General features: G+C 39.8%; 1 protein-coding gene across 3 annotated transcripts in view; it reads right to left on the reverse strand.

The window, feature by feature from the left end:
* ADCY2 (adenylate cyclase 2) overlaps positions 1–22,676 on the reverse strand; it is a 412,700-nt gene that overhangs the window by 167,871 nt on the left and 222,153 nt on the right. For all 3 annotated transcript variants that reach the window (XM_066374716.1, XM_066374707.1, XM_066374698.1), the window contains exon 4: positions 9,159–9,308. In XM_066374716.1, the coding sequence (XP_066230813.1) occupies positions 9,159–9,308 (150 nt within the window). The remainder of the gene's footprint in view (positions 1–9,158; positions 9,309–22,676) is intronic.

The raw sequence follows: 22,676 nt of genomic DNA on the forward strand, positions 1-22,676 counted from the left end.
GGATTTCTCTTTATCCTTAAGACTGAAATATTAGCAACAGAAGAATGAGTCCAATATGGACCCCTGGAGCGCCTGCTGAATAAACAAAGATTTAGGCCATAACTTGAGTGTCTTATCATTTCCTCCTATTTTTTTTCAGTATAAAGAAATGTCCATAAATAATAACTTAAGAGAGTGAAGATAAAGATATTGCTGAAAAGAAGGTAACAATGTTAGGAATTTGTTGACTGGCCATGTGGTGATTCACAAGGGGCAGCTTCCTCCCCACAGCTCTCTCACTGGGATGTTCTTGAGTCTCCCCAGTTTTCAACATTTCCTTCCTCAGAGGCTTTTGGCTCAAAAAAGTACCCTCCAGCTTTCAGGGGTTGCACCGGCCCTTCTGTTCTTAGGACTTTAAAGATGCAGGTGCTGTCTCTGCTTTTATTATCATCTTAAAAATTTCCCAGGGAAGCCAGTACCTCATCCAATGAGCCTCAGCAGTTCTTCTGCCCTGATAGAAAGTGTCAGCTACTTTCTGTGGACTCTCTTTAGGACATTTGGAATTATATACATATATGGAATTATATACACATGTACATGATATACATTGTATATTATATATGGTATATATTATATAATAAATAGCATAAAACACATATATTAAATATATATTTATAAATATATAAACCAATATATGTTTAGCCAGCACATATATGTATATTTATTTGTATAGTGAGCTCACATATATAGAAATAATATAAAATTTGTATAGCTATGCACATAGATATATCTTAGTGAGCTCCTTGAATGATAATAAAAATGTATAAGATAATCACAACTCTACTGAGGTAGGTAAGGTCATAGCTCCATTGCTATGGACTGAATTTTTGTGCCCTCCCACAGTTTATATGTAGAAATCCTACCCCTCAATGTAACAGTATGAGGAAGCGAGATCTTTGAGAAGGGATTAGGCCATAAGGGCTGAACACTCATGAATGGGGCCGATATTCTTAGAAGAGGCCCCACAGAGCACCCTCACCCCTTTTTCCATGTGAAGACACAGGGAGAAGTCAGCCATCTGCAAAAATGGAAGAGGGTTCTAAGCAGAACTTGATCACCCAATTTTGGGTTTCCAGCCTCCAAAACTCTGAGTAATAAATATCTCCTCTCAACAAACTACCTAGTTCATTTTACTTTGTTATACCAGCCTGAATGAATAACACTCCCATTCTAAAGATGAAGAAGCGAAGGACCAGGAAAGCTTCAAAACCAAACAATGAGGAAGCAAAGCCATTACACAATACTGCCTCTCAGCAAATAAGTCAGAGAACACCAGTAAGAGCACTGCATTGTTAATCAAGCCAGGGTGTTTACAAGCTTAGTTCTGCACAGATACGAGCCTTGGGAAGATGAACATGACACTATTGTATGGCATAAATTTGATGAGGGCAGAGTGCAGTGACATCCTAAGGCAGGGGCAGTGAGAATGACAAATAAAAACTACACCACAGAGCAATTGATTCTGTGGGGAATGCGAAGGAGACAGCCCAGACATAGAGGGGAGATTCAGAGTTAGGGTGAGGTAGAGAGGGTTGGCTCACTAACAGAAGTAGGGAGGATGTCAGACGAGTGTAGTTTGAGGAATCTTGGAGTTTGAACATTCTGAGTTTGCAGTGTTCATGAGAGATGGGTCTGGAACTCCAGAAAAAGTAAAGGGCAGATAGTGCTTTTTAAAAAATTAATCCAGACAGGATGACCGGAAATGTGTGAGAAGCTAGAAGCTGATCAACACGGGAATGGAGCAAAGATGCCTCCCTGCAGAGCCTGCAGAACATGTGTATGCCCGGGTGGACAGAAATAGAAAAGTGTCTAAGAAGAATGTGGACAGAAAAATGCCAGAGACCCAGAATGGTTCCAGATGATGGGAACCACAAGAGGAGGTTTGGTCCTTTCCTCCAAGAATATTTTTCCCTAAGTAGACAAAAATGTGGGCAAAAACATCAATCCTGCAGAAAGCTAGGGTGAAGAATGTCTTTAAATTTAGCAAGTTGAAAGTGAATTTTGATGGCAGTTGAACAGTGCAGTTAGGAAGTGGGTCAGAGGGGAACAGAAACAGGAGCCACTGTTTCAAGAAATTTAGTGGTGAGAGGAAGGAAGCAGAAAGGAAGACATTCATGAGATTGCTAAGAAAATATAACATTGTATTAATTAATTAATTTAAAATAAGATAAACTGGAATGTTTATTAGCAAGAAAGGGCATAGATACGCACTATTGGGACCATTTAGATAAATAATAATTATAATATTAAAATGTTGGTGGATATTCTAAAGAGTTTACAAGATATTTTAAAAATAGAGGTCTTATAAATCACATTTAAAAGAAAAAGGAAATACAATATAGAATGACACTGTTATAAAAATTTAAGAAAAACTGCACTATGTGTCAAGGAACAAAATAAGAGATACTAGATATGGAATAATGATTACTACAACAATGCAAATGGTCTATATGTATCTCTCTAGAAACCAAAGTAAGTAGAGGTTTTAAAAAAATCAAAACGGCATGGCTAAGAAAAACTCAAATGTTTAAAGAAACCAGAAAAAATCATCAAAAAATATATATATATATTTTTAATATTTATTTATTCTCTGAAGCTGGAAACGGGGAGAGACAGTCAGACAAACTCCCGCATGCGCCCGACCAGGATCCACCTGGCATGCCCACCAGGGGCGATGCTCTGTCCACCAGGGGGCGATGCTCTGCCCCTCCGGGGTGTCGCTCTGCCGTGACCAGAGCCACTCTAGCGCCTGGGGCAGAGGCCAAGGAGCCATCCCCAGCGCCCGGGCCATCTTTGCTCCAATGGAGCCTTGGCTGCGGGAGGGGAAGAGAGAGACAGAGAGGAAGGGGGGTGGGGGGTGGAGAAGCAAATGGGCGCTTCTCCTATGTGCCCTGGCCGGGAATCAAACCCGGGTCCCCCGCACGCCAGGCCGACGCTCTACCGCTGAGCCAACCGGCCAGGGCCCATCAAAATATTTTTTAAAAGATGTGTGCATTTAATGTGCATTTAAACAAAACATTGGGCATTTCTATAAACACAGGTACCAACAAAGCCACACCACAGAATAATGTCACTCACTGCAGCCAGCTTGAAGGCTTTTGATACCAGACATTATCAATAATTAAAGGTAAAAAAACTCCATAAAATGCAGTCTGCATGTGATTATTGTACACGGGTTCAGGAAGGAAGCATGACTAGAGTGAATGGAGAATTTCCTGAGTGCCAGGAAAACAAGATAAGCATATATTGCAATAGCATCCCTGTATTTATAATACTATATATTTACTATCAAGTAAAAGTCATGTTGAACAGAAGATAACCTCTTCAAAAGAGCACAAAAATCTATCAAAATTTCAGAATAAACATTAAAACTGTGTGAGAACTTTGCAGAGAAAATCCTAAAAACTTTGTTGACTGATTTAATGGTATGTTCTCAGAAATAAAGAAATCGAATATTTCTGAATGCAAAGATTAAAGGAACATATTTAGGAACCTGAAAAAAATAATTCTATTATCTATGCAGAAAATATAAACAGACAAAAATGTTTAAATCTAACTCTAAATATATATAAAAATATATAAAAAGAAGTTAAAAATATATAAAAAGAAGAGGGATGGTGATCTTGTAAGATACAAGAAGTACTGCAAAATACAGCAATTACAATCATAAAGTTACTGGGATAGGGACATAGAAACAAAATCATGGCTAAAATAGGTTTGGCCTAAGAAATATTAAAATATATAACAAAGGAAACATCATATTATAATAGAACACACAAAGATAACTCATCAAGAAGAAAAAAATATATATCTGTATCTTATGCCATGATCTTGTCAGCAAGAAAAAAAAAGTTTGGTCCCGGCCAGTTAGCTCAATGGTAGAGCTCGGCCTGGCGTGCAGGAGTCCCGGGTTCGATTCCCGGCCAGGGCACACAGGAGAAGTGCCCATCTGCTTCTCCACCCCTCCCCCTCTCCTTCCTCTCTGTCTCTCACTTCCTCTTCGGCAGCCAAGGCTCCATTAGAGCAAAGTTTGCCCGGGCGCTGAGGATGGCTCTGTGGCCTCTGCTTCAGGCGCTAGAATGGCTCTGATTGTGGCAGAGCGAAGCCCCAGATGGGCAGAGCATCGCCCCCTGGTGGGCGTGCCGGGTGGATCCTGGTCGGGCGCATGCAGGAGTCTGTCTGACTGCCTCCCCGTTTCCAACTTCAGAAAAATACAAAAAAAAAAAAAAAAAATGTTTGTATTTTACATTGTTTTTTTTCTAAGCTTGGGATGCTGGGAAATCACTGTGGTTTTGATTTGCTTTTTTTTTTTTTCTTTTCCAATCTAATCTGAGCAGAATACATTAAGATTCACAAATTCTGAGACTCATGGGGCAGATGTAATGGACAGGTTGGCTCCCTTTCATCATCCCGGACAAGTGCTGAACCTCCCACTTGTAAAGGGCTTTGGGCTTCAGGAAAGCATATGAGTTCCCTGCCTTCCCAAATCCTGAGCACTGCCCTGGGATAGGGGGTATGACAGGAACATCAGACCTGGGTCCTGCCTTGCAGGGCGTAAGTGATAATGGAAATATGCATGGTAGCAAATTCCTGATTTTCTTTTTATTATATATATATTTTTTTTTCTTTTCTTTTATTTATTTATTTATTCATTTTAGAGAGGAGAGAGAGAGGGATAGAGAGAGAGAGAGAGAAGGGGGGAGGAGCAGGAAGCATCAACTCCCATATGTGCCTTGACCAGGCAGGTCCAGGGTTTTGAACCGGCGACCTCAGTGTTTCCAGGTTGACACTTTATCCACTGCGCCACCACAGGTCAGGCAAATTCCTGATTTTCAAACACCTCATCTCTCTAGTCAAGGGGTGTCCTGGTGAAGAAGGCTAATCTCTGAAGCCACAGAACTGCAAATTCTCCAAATCCCTTCTCAGCGGGAGGGTTGTATCAGCTATTAATTCTTTAGATTTAGGAGGCACTCCAGCCCATTGCTCTATTGCACCAGTAAAGAAAGACAGTAAGAGATGAAATGATTAAACTCATTCTTTAGAAAAAATACCCACAAAATACCATAAAATTGATATCGTTCTATTTTTTTTTTGCACACTATTATTGATTTAGCCTCTCTAGTCTTCATTCTTATATTATTCATTTCCCAATGAAATAAAATAAAATCATGATGTCACTAAAGGCAGAAGACGGTAGCTATAAATGTTAATTTACAGTGGAAGTGATAGGAATATTTGTCATGAAAGCATATAAAAAGCAAAGCTTACTTAATAGCAAGTTTAAATAATTTAAGTTTTCAATTATTCAGCAGCACACAACTTTGAGAGCTTCATCAGTTCTCTCTCATGGAAGTTGTCGCATTTTTTGTTCATTTATATCAGCTGATGAAGCACACTGCTGCTCTCTCATGAAAGGATTTCCTTCCGTTTTTCAATAAAACATTCCAAATCCCACTCATAACTTTACAGAAAGCTCACTTTTTTGGAAGCTTTATGTCTTCAGAGCCCAAGGTTTGAGTGTTTCTGCATCTGCCTGCTCCTTTTTAAAGAGCCAACTCTGTTGCTGGCATTTGTCTCTGTGCACTGACCACCCTTTGGAACATCCACTCCTAAATGTTCCCCCTGAACATTTTCCCCTCAACTTGTTAATAAAATTCACCAGCAAAGATCTGAAAGAGTAATTATGTTAAGTGCTATACTCATCAACATCAAAATCTAGCACTGCTTTAAAGATCCATTATCCTGCTAACTGCCCATCACAACTGTATCCGTGAGCCAAGCATTTTAATTTGTAGGATAATTTCCATTATTCTGCAAACTGTCATCACAACTGTATCCATGAGCCAAGCACAACTGGTTTAAATATAAGTTCTTAGCAGATCTGGATCAAGGTAACAGGCTGGGTAATTTCAAGTTTGCATTTTATTTTTAACGTAAAACTGTATCATTCATAACATACAGGAAAAAAAAATTCTGTCTGTACATTCCCTACTGAAGGATGTTGATCACTTTCATGACATTGAGCCTAAAATAATCCAAGTTTGTAAAAATACGTCAGTCAAAATTATGCTAGAAACTTTTGGGGAGAGGAATAGAGGCCCGGAAGAATAGGAGGTGCACATTTTTCTATTTATCTTTCTTTTATTCTTTGAAGATTTAACATGACTAGTGTTACTTTAGAGAATGATGATAAAACTGAGCCTCATAATGAGAAGACACATCTGATAGTTTCTGGGTTCTTTCAGAGCAATTACAAGGTATGGAGTATTCAGAGATTACATTTAACCTGCAGAGAAGTCCAGGAGAGACAGGGGGTGAGTTTTATTATGAATAGTGCATCATATGGGTATGAGTATACTCAGGAGTCCAATGTGTCAAAGGATATAGTTGTGGGATGACTGATAAGTACATACATATTTAATAGTTGCATGGTTAAGGTTGAACATCGAGAAACAGAGGGGAAAAGAAGGCGCAGAGTATATTGATACATTTTGTCAGCTGATGTTTAAGAGTACATCCCCTTGCCTACTCCATGCAAGAAACTGTACTATGTTCTAAGAATATAAAGAAAATTAATAAATTAATAGATGGCCCTTGTCACCAAAGTATTCACCGTCTAGTTTCAGTATGGCAGGAATGGGGCTTATGCAAGCCTGCTAAAGGTATGCTGTCCCTGGGAAATGAACCCCTGAGTCACTTAGTGTGGCAATGAGCTCTCGGCAGCTACCAAGATGGCTACTACATTTTGACTCCTGGTGACCCATGAACAGAAAGGGCTGCCGGGTGGAGCCTAGGTTAAGACCACTGCAAGGTTCCTTCATTGGGGGAACCCTGCCTCTCTTGTTTCTCTAGTCATTGGACCTATGGAATATTAAAACGAACAGTATTAATTTTATCCAAATTGGTGCTGAAATAAATTGTTTTGCTCCGAATACACCCTACCCCTGAGTGAAACACTTTTAAGGGCACTACTGCTTGCCGTAGAGACTGTAGATGGAGCAAAGATGGTGTGTGGTGACGGGTGGGCAGGAAGTGACATGCGGGACCCGGGGTCATTAATTTGGTCAGTCAGATGCCTCAGGGACTGTTTCTTTGTATAACTGGCATTGGCCAATTTTTATTTGTCTCCTTATCACTGTCAGATCATATCTTATGGATTTTGTTAACTAAGAGAATTTTTCATTCCCATGTATTTACATGTTGGCCAAAAAATATATATATATAAACATTTATTCTAATTCTAGGAACACATTTCCTGTAGCCCTAACAAGAAAAGTACTATAATCTGGGCACCAGACCCTGGAGGTGACTTCCAATATAGTTGATAAAATATATTTATGAGGTAAAATTATATATTATTAAAATTTTAAAATATAAATCTTACTTTTCTGCAAAGTGTCCTCTTTCTCTTTATTTTAAAAAGGATCATTGACTCCTTTAAAATGAAACTAGTAAAAGCCTTTACAATACCTTCCCTAATGGTCCCATAGAGTCATTAGCACAATGGATGTCACATTGGTCCAGTTCTTGAGCTATGTAAGGTCAAAGTGTAGTCTGTCTGACCACTTGGACACCACAGATCAACATGACAAGGAGTGACATCTGGTTCTGGCTACGCAAAGTCTCTTCAGAAAAGTATGCGGTACAGATGAGGTCAGTAGCTTGACTTATTGCTTTTGTCAAAGCTGGTACTATAAATATTAGGTTATATAATCTGTCTACTTGAAATTTCAGTTCTCCCTAACCTTTGCTATTTTGAAGTAGATTCTGGAGGTGATGGAAAAGAAAGTTAAATATATCTGTCAGGGCCAACCTAATCCAGTTACTACTCTTTGAGAAAGAAAACCTTAAGAGATATGTCTATCTCTCTTTATGTTGAATCCAGAGTTTGATATACATACAGGCCAAAAAATTAAATGTCAATTACCGAATACTTTGGCTATACATGGAACAGAAAAAGCTTTTCAAAAACAAACCCTGAGATTTGCTAATAACACCAGCGGGGAAGCAATATTTATGGTCGTATCTCAGTGTCTAGAATCATGCCAAACACAAATACATGCTCAATCAATGCTTGTTGATTGAATAAACTGAACTCTCTGTTATCAAAAAGGAATTTGATGACTACTTATCAGTTCACACACAAATAAATCTAGCATCAAAATTTAATGGATTTTTTACTCCCATCATCACAATACATGTTGATGAAATCTTTTAAAATGGACTAACTCAATACAATTTGACAAATAATAATGATCTTCTATGTGCCAAATATAGGTAACTTCATAGGTACGGTGATGAATGCTCTCAGAGAGGTGAGTCAATGTCCACATAGTGTTATGCTAACCATTGACTGTATAGACAGCAACTGGTTCCTGGTGATGAATGCAGAAACCCAAGAAAAACGAAACTATTCACACGGCTAGCCCATCTTCACTGAAGTCAAGCATGTCAAATACAGGTTCCCCTGTGTTTGGATGGTTTCCCCTCCAAGTATGCCTGTTTCACCAGATCTCCATTACCCTAGATGATACCATATAGCTTTGCCTCTCACACGTCCAACTTGTCTCTCTTATTTTTTCAACACTTTATCATAATCTGTGTATTTCCTTGGTGAATGTTTCTACGCAGCACCCCTAGCAACCACAGTTAGACAGCCTCTGACACTACAACTTGTTCCTCCTAGGCCCTCACTTCCAACTCCAATCATCTCCCTCAACAGGGAATGAGATCATTTCATCCCATGGTACAGAGAGAGGGAAACTAAGATTTCAGCTCAGGCATATTGCTACAAACACTGTCATAGGAAAATTGGGGTTCACTAAAAGTCAGTGCCTTAACGAAGCATTATTATTATTATTATTTGAAGTTCTCCAGCCACATGTTAATGGCTGTTGTTGTAACTGTCATGTCTGCATATGGATGACCCTGGGATTCCTGGGCCCTCTCTGCTCTTTGCTTTATAACTCTGCCCAGCACAAAGCCCAGGTTGGGCACAGGCTGCTCCAGGATTCTTTCTGATGCCCATGAATGAATGAATGAACTGCATACTTGATATTAACAGTAACAACATCATTTTCATAATGCCTAAAAATTGTGGAAGATTGAAATCATTTTACCTGCTGACGTTTTTCAAACTCCAACTTGATCCGGGACTTGATGCAATTGCACGTGTCCTGATATGTTTGCTGCAGAGCAAGTTCCATGAGGTGCTTGTGGTATGCTCCTGCCAGGTTCCCACAGATGAAGATGATCACATTGGCCAGGATCTGAAGACATAGAAAGAGCCACTCAGTAGAGTGAGTGTGTATAACTCTTAGATGCAGCAATAACAAAACACACATTACCAACAGTCTTCCAAAAGATGCCTCTGTGGGAAGTTAATTTCATTTGTGTCCAAATGAACATTTTTATTTACTTAACACAAATAGCTATTGTCTTTAGGGAATCTATCTCTTCTTGGTTCTGTGCCCTTTGATAGATGACTTGAATGTCCTTCCCTTGTCTGTGGGCTCAGCCATGTGATTTGCTAATGCTAAAGTAATGTGGGTCACAGTAACCACGTACCAGAGCCATTCCAGGCTAGAAGGCCTGACATGGTTTGAGTGGCTCTTTTGTGCTTCATCAAGAAAAGAACATGACCTGGCTACGTTACTTGTCTCAGAAAGTTATGAGATTCTTAAAGCAAAGAAACCTCAGACAATCCACAGTCTACTATTGTGTGCCACTGAGATTTCATGGTTGTTACACAGCATTATGGTGATACTGGATGACTGATACAGGATGCCCTCACACCAAAATTGTATTTGCTGAGATGAGATAAGTGATTTTTCCATACTACCTTTTGTTTATGTAAGAATGTGGTAGCTTTTGAAAACATAAAACTTGTTTTTCTTGTTTGTTTTTTTAGCAAGAGAGAGAGGGATGGAGAGACAGACGGGCAAACGGGAAGTGAGAGATGAGAACCATTAATTCCCATTTGTGGCACCTTAGTTGTTCATTGATTGCTTTCTCATGTGCCTTGACAAAGGAAGCTCCAACCGAGCCAGTGACCCCTTGCTCAAGCCAGTGACCTTGAGCTTCAAGCCAGAGGCCCTGCACTCAAGCTGGTGAGCCCAAACTCAATCCAGATGAGCCCATGCTCAAGCAGGAGACCTTGGGGTTTCAAACCTGGGTCCTCTGTATCTCAGGAAGACACTCTATCCACTGCACCATTATCTGGTCAGACTACTTTTTTTTTGATGATGAAAATAATTCATGTTCACAAAAATTGGGGGATAAGACAGAAAAATATACAGAAAAACTAAAAAGAACCTATAATTGCTCTGCTGAGGAAGAAGACTGTCCATGTGGCTGCATTTAGTCACTCTGCATCCTTCTATAGTTTCAAACTCAGGCTATACCTTCTTTTTAAGACCTCTTTCTTGTTCCAAAGGAACTCAGTTCATTCTGAATGGAGTGTTTTGCTTTGTTTTTTTTTAACCTAACATTTAATCAGATTTTCTCAAATCATGAAAATTCTATGAAAACAGGGTTTTGAACGTTTATTATAATATTCAGTTATAGAACTATATAAAAATTTAGTTATTTCCATTCTACACCATACTTAATTTACTAGTCTTTAAATTTGCATAATGCTACAATGGTCAACCTTGTGTATAAAGCTTTGGCTTTATAGTTAATCATTTCTGTAGTCTCAATTACACTAAGTTGAAATTCATGAATATTTTAAAGGTCTTGATACATGTTGCAAAGTTGCTCTGAGAAAATTTATATTCTCACCAACGGTGCATAACAATGGTCTGTTCAGTGTGCACTCTTATTCAGCAGACTTTTTACACAGGGGTGATAATATATAAAAGTGATGATTGCTGACTTTCACTCTTAAATATTCAGGGCTAGACCTACAGGGTGAGTGTGTCTAACTCTTCAATGCAGCAATAACACATTAGCAACAGTCTTCCAGGATGCCTCTGTGGGAAGTTAATTTCATTCTGTGTCCAAACGTTTTTATTTACTTAAGAGAAACAGCTATTGCCTTTAGGGATCCCATCTTCTTGGATCTATGCAGGGGATGCATGGTCAGAATGGGATAAATATCTCGCTGCTCTCCTTCCACATGGCCTCTCTTCTCCCCAGATAGGTCAGCAGTAACTTCGGCAGCAAAGGCAGGGCACTGGTTCCCCAAAGTTCTGTGCTGCCCTATAGGAGCCACCCACCAGCACAGATCCACTTATCCTACCAGTCACCTGGCATGGGGAGTGTGAGCAGCTCTGATTCAAGTCCCCTGGGGAACTTTTATTTCCAAGCCTTCAAGGTTCCCTGTGGCAGAGCTTCCCAGAGAACCACACTGTCTGTCCTCAGCACCGTGTAGTTGCTTCTCCCAGTGAGAGTGGGACGAACCTATTTGACTCGGGAGGCTGGAAGAAAGATCTGGGAACCATGCAACTGGCCCCTCCCCTGCCCCTCTCAGTGGGGTCTAATCCCTGAAGAAGGTGTTCACACTCACCTTTTCTGTTCTCAGCCATGCTATGTCCTTGTGCTGGGGCCAGAGAAGATACTGAATTCAGGGGAATAGTGACAAGTCCATTTGGCCTAGACCTAAGCCACATCCTCCAAATACTTGTAACAGTAATAAAGATAATTTTCTGCTCTCTACCTGCATGACGCCCTTATCTCTCTCTCTCCACAGGTCTGAACACAGGTGGAAGGCAGTAATGTTGATTATTTGCCCCCTAAAGCCCTGGGAAATGCATTCTTTGGATGGAGGAGCTACACAGGACAGAGTGAGAAGTGGGAACAATGGGATGAGCTTCTCTCTGTGGCAAACACAGATGTCCAAAGACATGGGGAGACTTGTGCAGACAGAAGGGGCCTCCACAGGATCCCAACTAACTCATTGACAGGTATTGGAGGTGAAGAGTTACCAGAGTTCACCCACATTATCGCAGCAAATCCCCCAAATATCCTTCAACGTATTCATGTTCATCACCCCTCCAGTACTATGGATAATTAAACTATTAACTGTGGATACTGCACCGCGTGTATGTGTGTGATGTATGTGTGTGATATGTGCACATGTGATGTGGAAAGTGTGATAACTGTATGTAATTAGTGTGTGATATACGTGTACATGATCAGCTGCATGACTTGTGTAGTGTGTGTCATTAGTATGAGTGGTATATGCATGTGATACATATGTGTGTAATATGTCTCAGTGTGATTTCTGTGATATGCACATGTTTTGTATGCTTTGTGCGCATGGTATGTATGATTTATACATGTGATATGTGCATGCTATATTCATGCGCCATATGTGGATATGTCACTGTGTGGTGTATGCATGTGATGTGCATGTGTACACATGCATGTGATCTGTGTGGGAGGCATCTGTGTATAAGTGTGTGCACTTACTCAGAGGGTAGGAGCACATCTTCAGTGTGATTTCCAGACATTGCTTTATAGCCATAATGTCACATATCACCTCTGTGAATGTCAACTGCGTGAGCATGTGGGAAATCCTGGTGAACCTCCTGGCTTCCTAGCTGAGGATGAGTCTTCCTCTAGCTGCTGGGAGTGAGTATGAGTACCCTGCCAGTGGCACACTGTTAACTAAGCCTTGTCATACCCGATTTCTGAAAATTGATCATCTACTTTGCTGAAGATTCTTCAAACCTCGTCATGGCTGGGGCTGCTCTGAAGAACAGCACACAAGGAACGTGGGCAGAAAAGCACCCGCAGAAGCCAGACAGCTCCGAATTAGAGACTACTATACTTTCCTCATTAGGTGCAGCTGAACTAATAATAAAAATAACTGATTGTCTTTGAAAGCTTTTCCTTTTTCTCCTTAAAAAATGCCTTCAAAGCAAAAATATAACCATTTCAGAAAGTCAGTTCCTCCAAAATAAGAACCAAATGCAAGTAGCAGAACTGAAGGAAGATACTACCTGTCCTTGGGCCTTGAGTTTGGATGGGGCACTTCTAGCACAACACTGTCTCTGCCTGACCCAGTGTCAGGGCAACTTTGCATTGTCTTGGAACTTAAGGAAAAGCCTACTTTTGGTATTTTGTTCTAGATTCATCATTGGTTCAAACAGCATGTACTACAAACAGTTCCTGGCTATAAATAATTGGAACGAATGCATTTATCAATTTTTATGTGGATATGTAAATGAAAATGCTTAAGAAATAAACAATAGAGTTTTAATGCCAGGTAATATATTGCATTTCTTTTTTGATGAAAAAATTAATCAAGTTACAAGCATTTTTCTGATAGCTCATTTCATCTTGAAATACTGTACTCTGAGGGTAACAGAATTGGTCTTGGTGTTTTGATAACCATACAAATAACAAATATGACTGATGTCCTAAAGCATTTTTTCTCTCAAAAGGTGTATTTGTATAATGATTTTGTTTGAAATCTAGGGCACCAAAGAAGTAATGTGGTTAAGTTTTTCTTTTCAAATATTATCAAAACATTTTATTTTCTAGAGCACTGTTAAGAAGAACGCATAATAAAAAATTCTATTTTCACAATGTTGGATTTGTTTTATAACATTATATTGTGTTGATGTCTTCTTTTAACTTGTCACTTCATTTAGTTTCTCTCACATCTGTCAGAAAGCAGGAGAGGAACCCTGGCTTTCCACAGGATGTCTAAGAAGAAAACACAGTTTACCCTGAAGATTCAAACCGGGGCTTGAAATCAAGCAGGGCACTTGATCTGGAATCTCTGTAAAACAGCTGGTTTACGGAGCCTGATCACCCTGCTCTTCTCCACTGCCCTGTCTTCACTTTACGTAAGTGCAGGTCTATTCATCAATGTTTGTTAGTGATTCTCAGGTGATGCGTGATTAACACATCCTGAACTGGTGGGTGGGAAGGTTATATCACCAGCAAATGGTGATTTTGTGTCTTTCCCAGCAGTCCCCACTGCTCTTCCAAACGTACCTTGTATATTTTCATCCTTGCAAGAATCCAAGAAGTAAAACAACCAGGAAGATGGACATACTTGATTGTTTCATTTTATAGGCAAAGAAACAAAGGTCTGAAAAATTGAAATGCTCTCCCTCTCAGGAGCACCCTCATGCCTCTCCCTTCTTCCCATTCTCCCTACAGATGCCTTACTTTGCCCTTCTCTCACCTCAGCTCCAATGGCCCTTCTTCTGTTGCTGGAACTATTTTTCTGAGCCTATGCAGCCCAGCTGATGAACTTCTATTACTTCTACAAATTTCTAATTAAACTTTCTCTTATAATTTGAAAAAAAATAATAGAATCAAAAATTAAGAGACTTGAGGGTAGGTCTTCAGCTAGGCTGGCTCTCACGATCGTTCCTGTACTCTCCCACAACACCAAAATCACATGGGTCTGGTCAAGTTTTCCTCCAGTGGGATCCGACCCTCTCTTAGGGTGTGGGAAAGGTACTGCTGCTGAAGAATTTCTAAAGAGACGTGTGTTATGTTGTAAGGAGCTAACATTATTTTTCTTGAACATTTTTTAAAGACTTTATTTATTCATTTTAGAGAGAAAAGAGAGAGAGAAATAGAGAGAAGGTTGAGTAGCAGAAAGCATCAACTCCCATATGTGCCTTGACCAGGCAAGTCTGGATTTCGGACCCATGACCCCAGTGTTCCAGGTCGATGCTTTATACATTGCGCCACCACAGGTCAGGCCATTAATTTTTTTTATATATATAAAACATTTGTATCTAATGTTCTAAAGAGATTTCATCATTTAAAGTTATTTTAAGTGGCTGAGTCTTGAAAAGCACCTGTCCATGGAGCATTTAACTGGTGATGCTCATGTCTGCCTATATTCAAAGGAAAGTAATTCAAGGCCAAGCTGTTCCCAACAAGGGTGAATAATCTGAGAATTACCATATCTGGGAGGAGAATATTTAAGTGTATGAGTTCAATGACTTTGAACATTTGAGCAATTATCATGTGGGTTAGGTGACCACTCAGATCCCCTGTGATTCTGATCTATTATGGGCCTTAAGGAGTTTCTTTTTTTTCTTCTTCTTTTTTCTTTTTTTTTTTAGTGAGAGGAGGGGAGGCAGAGACAGATTTCTGCATGTGCCCCAACTGGGATCCACCTAGCAAGCCCACAAGGGGGTGATGCTCTACCATCTGGGGTGTTGCTCCATTGATCAGCAACCAAGCTCTTCCTAGCTCCTGGGGTGGAGGCCATGGAGGCATCCTCAGCATGTGGGGTCAACTCACTCCATTCGAGCCATTGCTGCAGGAGGGGAAGAGAAAGAGAGAAAGGAGAGAGAGAGAGAGAGAGCAAGAGAGAGAAGCAAGAGGGGGAGGAGTGGAGAAGCAGATGGGCACTTCTCCTGTGTGCCCTGACCAGTAATCGAACCCAGAACATCAACACACTGGGCTGACTCTCTACCACTGGACCTTAAGGAGTTCAATATCCCCATTTTTAATATTATGTTAAGGCTGCAAGCATCTATTATGTCCACAGAGATAGCAGGTTGCATAAAGGCAAGTTAAGAGTAGGGTGGCTTTAGGTAATGATCAGAACATTATCACTTAATGACGTGATTTCTTTGTGAACTAACAAAACAGGGTTGAAGAGGAAGGGTCAATATAGCATTTAAAGCAGATCACGATTTAAAACAAAGCAGATCATAAATATGCAAAATCACCAATTATAAATCAAAGAAAAAAAGCAAAGTCAAGAACTTGATGAAGAGAGCTGCAAATGAATATTCAGCAAGCTCATTGCATCTCGTAAGCATCAAATTTGGCTCAAATAAAACAATGCTCTCGCTTGGAGGAGAAAATGATCAAGCAGAATTGTCCTTAACTGAGCTCTCAAACATGGCTGCAGAGAACCCCAACCCACAGCCTTATCATCTCTTTTAACCCCCTAAAAATTAAACTTGCCATATGCCCTGGCCTCAAGATTTCTACTTCTTATCCATCATTTAGTGCAGAATGCATACACTGTGCTGTGGTTAACAGCATCCGATGATCCTTAGATTTTACGTTAGAATCTTCTCATTTCAAATCCCTCCAAACAAGGAGTAGTAAAATCAGAAAGAAAGTGTTGTGGACTGAATGTTTAAGCTCCCACAAAATTGATATGTTGAAGCCCTAAGTCCCAGTGTAATGGTTTGGGGAGATAATTATTTAGATGGCATCCTGAGGGTTGGGCCCCCATGATCCGATTAGTGTCCTAATAAGGAGAGGAGACCAGAGCTTTCTCTTTCTCTCTCTGAGCCATGTGAGATACAACAAGAAGAAGCCATCTGCAAGCCAGAAAGACAGCCCTCACCAGGAACTGAATTCACGGGCACCTTGATCTTGGATGTCCAGGTTCCAGAACTGTATGAAACACACGTCTATTTTTTAAGTCACTCCATTTGTGGTGTTTTTTATGGCAGTCTGAGCAGACTAGAAAGTTATAAAGAAAATTGAGAGAACAGTCACCTCAGGTGAAAGACTGGAATTGAAAATTGAGAGTCAAATGAAATTTGATTTCTGATGGAGATAGCTACTAGCAATATATAGTACAGTTAGTTGTGGTTATTATAATTTTCATTCTTCTCTTTTTTGCTGTACTTGTTATTGTCAAGTCTTTCTGCACACATCATGTTATTTTTCCAGCTATATTTGGACTGAAGGACTTAAGACTACTGTACATAGATAGAGCTTAAGTCCAGTATAATAGTTGGATACAATTGGAAGGGGAAAGTTTGAGAGCCGTTTGCTCCTCTCAAAGCACTCCACCAACTCATTACAAGACAACTAGAAGAGACCAGCCTAGAAGATACTCAGTATCTTGATAGAAAATTCCTCCCACAAATTAAGTCATTGAGAACACAGCTTGCTTAGAAGAAGGGAAAGCTGAATTAACCATGCAGAAACCCAAACTTACACTCCTCTCAGCTCAGTAACTACAATTTTGAAACTGATATTACAATAACAGAAAAAAACATATAGTTTCCAGTATTGAAAACTCCATGAAAGAAGCTTACACAAGCCTCACTCCACTTTCTCCAGAGAAGAGTATCAGAGTATCATCATGCTGTTTAGTCTCTCTTCCATTCTATCTTTGACTTCAAGCACAGTGAACAATCTTAGCTTTCAGGTTTAGCTCCTCTCCACATGGAGAGAGAGAAGATCTAATAAATTGAGCTGTGTGGAAAGTTACAAAGATGAAAAAATGAAAAGCACTAACCAAGTTCTATGATGAAATATCTTGAAAGAGCCATATTGAACCTTACAATTCACAACAGGAGATTTCTTAGGCCTTTAAAGATAAGCGAAAAAGAACCATTATACCCTTAAATCAATGGGGCCAGTCATTTCCTCTCTACTGTTAACCTGTTCTGCAGCCACCTCTCCAAAGCAATGCCCTCAACCTTTCCCTCCCCGTGCCCTGCTGTTTCACAGTGCTCTAAGCCCACTTCCTAGTGCACCTGTGATTTCAAAGTACTTTTGTTAGAATTAGTCTCTGTCTGGACCCAACACTGTCTCAAACCTTGCTGACACATTGACCTTTGGTTGATTACATCTGATATTATTTTCAGTCGACCAATCAATGATTAACTGAAATTTATATCTCTACTAATACAAATAGAATCACTATCTTTTGGTCTCTGTAAATCTAGATATATAAATTATCCCAAAGAGATCAACTTTGTTCTTCAGAAACCCATGGGCCTGGCCAGGCAGTGGTGCAGTAGATACAGCGTTGGACTGGGATGCGGAGCAACCAGGTTTGAGATCCTGAGGTCACCAGCTTGAGCACGGGCTCATCTGGCTTGAGCAAAAAAATAAAAATAAAAAAAAGCTCACCAGCTTGGACCCAATGTCGCTGGCTACAGCAAGGGGTTACTCAGTCTGCTGTAGCCCCACGGCCAAGGCACATATGAGAAAGCAATCAATGAACAACTAAGGTGTCACAATGAAAAACTGATGATTGATGCTTCTCATCTCTCTTTGTTTCTGTCTGTCCTTATCTATCCCTCTCTCTGACTCTCTTTCTCTGTCTCTGTAAAAAAAAAAAAAGAAACCCATGGGAACAAGTGTTCTGGATCATCCAAGGGGCTTATTTAAATGCTGTCTCTGTAACCTCTCAAACCCTCTCTCCTATATTAATGACAGTTGGGTAACAGGAGGACACATTTTGAGTGCTTCAATTCCATGCTTTTCAAAAACTTTATAAACATGTAATTATATATTAATTATAACTCCAAATTTTCTATTCTTTAATCAACTTTCCTAAGGATCTTCACTAAGCAATATACAAATTGCCAAATTCTGGTGATTTCAGTAAACTTAAAACTGAAAAAAAAGAGAAATTTTAACACACTTTAGAAGTTTCATTAATTTAGGCCAACCATCCCTCTAATCTAAATCAATTAAATTTAGCTTCATTTAAACACCATACCATTGGTCCACATCCACTCATTTAAAAATTTAAGACAACAGCCTGACCAGGCGGTGGCGCAATGGATAGAACATTGGAGTGGGATGCGGAGGACCCAGGTTTGAAACCTCGAGGTTGCCGGCTTGAGCATGGGCTCACCAGCTTGAGCACAGGTCACTGGCTTGAGTGTGGGATAGTAGACATGACCCCATGGTCACTGGCTTGAGCCCAAAGGTTGCTGGCTTGAAGCTCAAGGTTACTGGTTTGAGCAAGGGGTCACTCATTCTGCTGTGTCCCCCCAGTCAAGGCACATATGAGAAAGCAATCAATGAACGTGCTGCAACAAAGAATAGATGTTTCTCATCTCTCTCTCTTCCTGTCTGTCTGTCCTTATCTGTCCCTCTCTCTGACTCTCTCTCTGTCTCTGTCAAAAAAAGTCTAAAGCAACAGGTTTTCACATTCAGTTAACAAACATGAACAAGGCTATCAGACACTCCAAGCTCTATACCTTAGTTTGAGATGAAATGATACGTCACTTCACAGTGCACAAGTGAGATATTTCCCTTTAATTAACATAGCATATAAAAGAGAGACATGCCTTTTATAGAATCAGGGGGTACGTTTGCATTGCTATCCCATTTGCAACTTGCATTATGACCTACTTGTAAACTCCATTTATAAGCTACACAATAGTAGATAAACTTGGAATTAAACAAGCCAAGTGCTGTGTACTCTGCTGCTCATGATTGAGTAAGAGGACACCTATGAAAGTAAATGAACCTAAAACTAGATAACAAATACAACATGACAACAGAGGGTCAAGTGTGCTGAAGGGTAGAGGAATAACAACATGGGGACAGCATGACCAATCTTGAGCATAAACTTAAACATGATATTAGTAACTGCTTCACAGAGAAGCAACGGAAGGCAAACTCCTGGGAAAAGAGTTATGGACTCCACATAGAGGTGGAGATCAATGTGTGCTGTGATTCATAAGATCTGCTTTGAACTGGAAAGCCCTTCATAGGTGGAGCAAAAATGCTCCATAACATCACATGTGATTAAAGGAAATGATTTCTTGGATGCATGACTAAAACCTTTTGTGACTAGGAAAACAAACAAACAAAAAATTTTCTATTACATACTGAACTTTAGATCTTTCATTCATAATACTAATTATGGGAGGGGATAATGCCAGGCAGCAGCCCCCGTTTTCATAGAATAAAAGGGTGAAATGTACATAAAAGTAGAATCTCCCCAGACTGTTCTCTTGGAGTACCTCCACAACCTCCTTTCCTCCTCTGCTGTACAAGATATGCTTTCACAAATGTCACATCTCTATTCATGTTTAACCATCATAAGCAGTATGTGTCATTTCTGCAAAAGAACTACCAGCCTGGCCCTGGCTGGTTGGCTCAGCGGTAGAGCATTGGGCTGGTGTGTGTCAGTCCTGGGTTCGATTCCTGGTCAGAGCACACAGAATAAGCGACCATCTGATTTTAAACCCTTCCTTTCCATTTCTCTTTCATTCTCTCCCTCAGCCTTTCTCTTGCTCTTCTCCTTCTGCGGTCATGGCTCGAATGGTTGAGCAAGTTGGTCCCGAGCATTGAGGATGGCCCCATGGCCTTGCCTTAAACACTAAAATAGCTCAGTTGCCGAGCAATGGAGCAGTGGCCTCAAATGGGCAGAGCGTCACCGGGTAGGGGGCTTACTGGGTGAATCCACGTCAGGACATATGCAGGAGTCTATCTCTGCCTCCCTGCCTCTCACTTAATAAAAAAAAAAAAGAAAGAAAGAAAGAAAGAAAGAAAGAAAGAAAGAAAGAAAGAAAGAAAGAAAGAAAGAAAAGAAAAAGCAATTCCAGCCCCAAATTTCTAAGGAATCCCAATTTTATCCTTTATTTTATAAATAATGTTTTCAAAATTACCATGATGTTAATGTTGTTATAGACTGAATTGTGCATTCTGCACCCTCCTATTGCTATACTTCCCCACCTCCCACAGCAATTCCATTTCAACCTACAAACTGTTCTGGAAGAATTCAAAGACAAGTTTTTAAATCCATTGATCACAACATCTGGTCCATTTTAACATGAAAGTATACATCAGTTTGGTCCACATCTTCAAGAGGCATCTTGTGTTCTCCCAAATGGCTGTGACTACAGCACCTTTTCCCAGTTGGCAGCATTCAATGACCACAATCAAAAGAAATAAATTTTAGTAAGTATGTGTATTAATCCACTTGGCCTGCCAGAACAAAGTACTACGGACTGGGAAGCCCAAACAATCAACATTTATATGCTCACAGTTCTGGTGGCTAGAGGGCCACGATCAAGGTGACAGCAGAGTTGGTTTCTCCCAAGGCCTTTTCTTTGGCTTGGTCATCTACTTACGGTGCCCTCACATGGTCTTTTCTCTATGTGAGCTTGTGTGCCCCTGGTGTCTCTCTGTGTGTGCTAATCTCTTTTTCTTGCAGGGACACCAATCAGCTCTTAATACAACCCATCCTAATGGCCTCATTTTAACTTAATCACCTCTTCAAATGTCCTGTCTCCAAATACAGTTATACTCTGTGGTACTGGAGGTTGGATCTTCAACATATAGAATGTTGGAGAGAAGAGGCATCAATTCAGTCCATAACAACATGATATTGAGTTTTAAAGACAGATTATTTATGAACTGACAGAATCCACTTCAAGGTTAAAACCTCTATTCCTTAGAAACCTAGGGCTGCTAATTCTTCTGAAGAAATGTGACATACCACTCAGGATGGTTTAATATGAACTAAGATAAGACATCACTAAATTACTTCACTCAACTAACCTTTTACTGAGCATTCATTTATGATCAACTACATTTGTATCTCCCCCACCCAAGAAGTCAACTGTAATGAATACAATAAAAATCAACAAAGTACGGTGAACAAATAGTAGGTGATGCAACGCAGGCTTCTTGGGAGCTGGAAAGATGAGATTTCAGTTGTAGCCGCTGAATTCTCAGGCTGTTCACCATGAACATTCTGGCATCAGGAATCCTAATTAGCTAGCTGTCTTTATGAGAATAAGGATGCTTGTGGTTGAAGGAAGACAGCTGATAAACAGCATACTTCCTCCAACATTACTATAAAATTTTGCTTGCAGAAAATGAAACACTAATGCAGAGGTTCCCAAATCTTCTTGGCTCACAATGCCCTTCATGTCTCATTAATTTTTTTCATAGCACTACAAGGCCAGAGGGAATACCTAAGAGTACTGTTTATTAAGTCATAAGGTCCAAACAACTTCAATACTCTACCCTAACAACTTAGTAGTTATTGAGGGGAAAAAGCCATCACATATTTTGAAATAAAACATCATATTTTTAATTCATTCTTTAATAACTAGTGACTCACTGTGGACTCTCAGTAGTTATGTGCTTGTTGAGCATTGCGTAGCTTCACAAACCTTAGATTTTAATTTGACATTATTCTCACATTTCTCATTCTTGTTTTGATTTCTGCATGTACTGGTTTTTGTCACAACAACTGTAGAAAACTCAGCTTTACAACAAAAGGAACTCATTGTCATCTAATGTGAAAACTATGAACTCTATTGAGTTTGTGGTTTGCAAGGTGTCTAACAGATGTCAAATGCCGCTGTGGTTCCCTTGAGAATTTATAATATCATGAGGTACCCTGGGTGTCCTGACATATTTTGGAAACCACATCACTAATGAAGTACAGTTTCAATAAAATAAATAAATATATTAAATAGTTAAACAGAATAGAAAGTTATTAAAACTGTAATGGACACATTATTTTTTTTGTCTTTATAAACTCTGAGAATGTGTATCTAATTACATCAGAAATACCCAGAAATAAAATCACATATATATAGTCAAATAATTTTTGACAAAGGGGCCAACAACACACAATGGAGAAAAGAAAGCCTCTTCAACAAATGGTGCTGGGAAAACTGGAAAGCCACATGCAAAAGAATGAAGCTGGACTATAGTTTGTCCCCCTGTACTAAAATTAACTCAAAATGGATCAAAGATCTAAACATAAGACCTGAAACAATAAAGTACATAGAAGAAGACATAGGTACCAAACTCATGGACCTGGGCTTTAAAGAGCATTTTATGAATTTGACTCCACAGGCAAGAGAAGTGAAAGCAAAAATTAATGAATGGGACTACATCAGACTAAGAAGTTTTTGTTCAGCAAGAGAAATTGATAACAAGATAAACAGACAGCCAACTAATTGGGAAAT

Source organism: Saccopteryx leptura, chromosome 1 (genome assembly GCF_036850995.1).
Source record: "Saccopteryx leptura isolate mSacLep1 chromosome 1, mSacLep1_pri_phased_curated, whole genome shotgun sequence".
NCBI classification, from domain to species: Eukaryota; Metazoa; Chordata; class Mammalia; order Chiroptera; family Emballonuridae; genus Saccopteryx; species Saccopteryx leptura.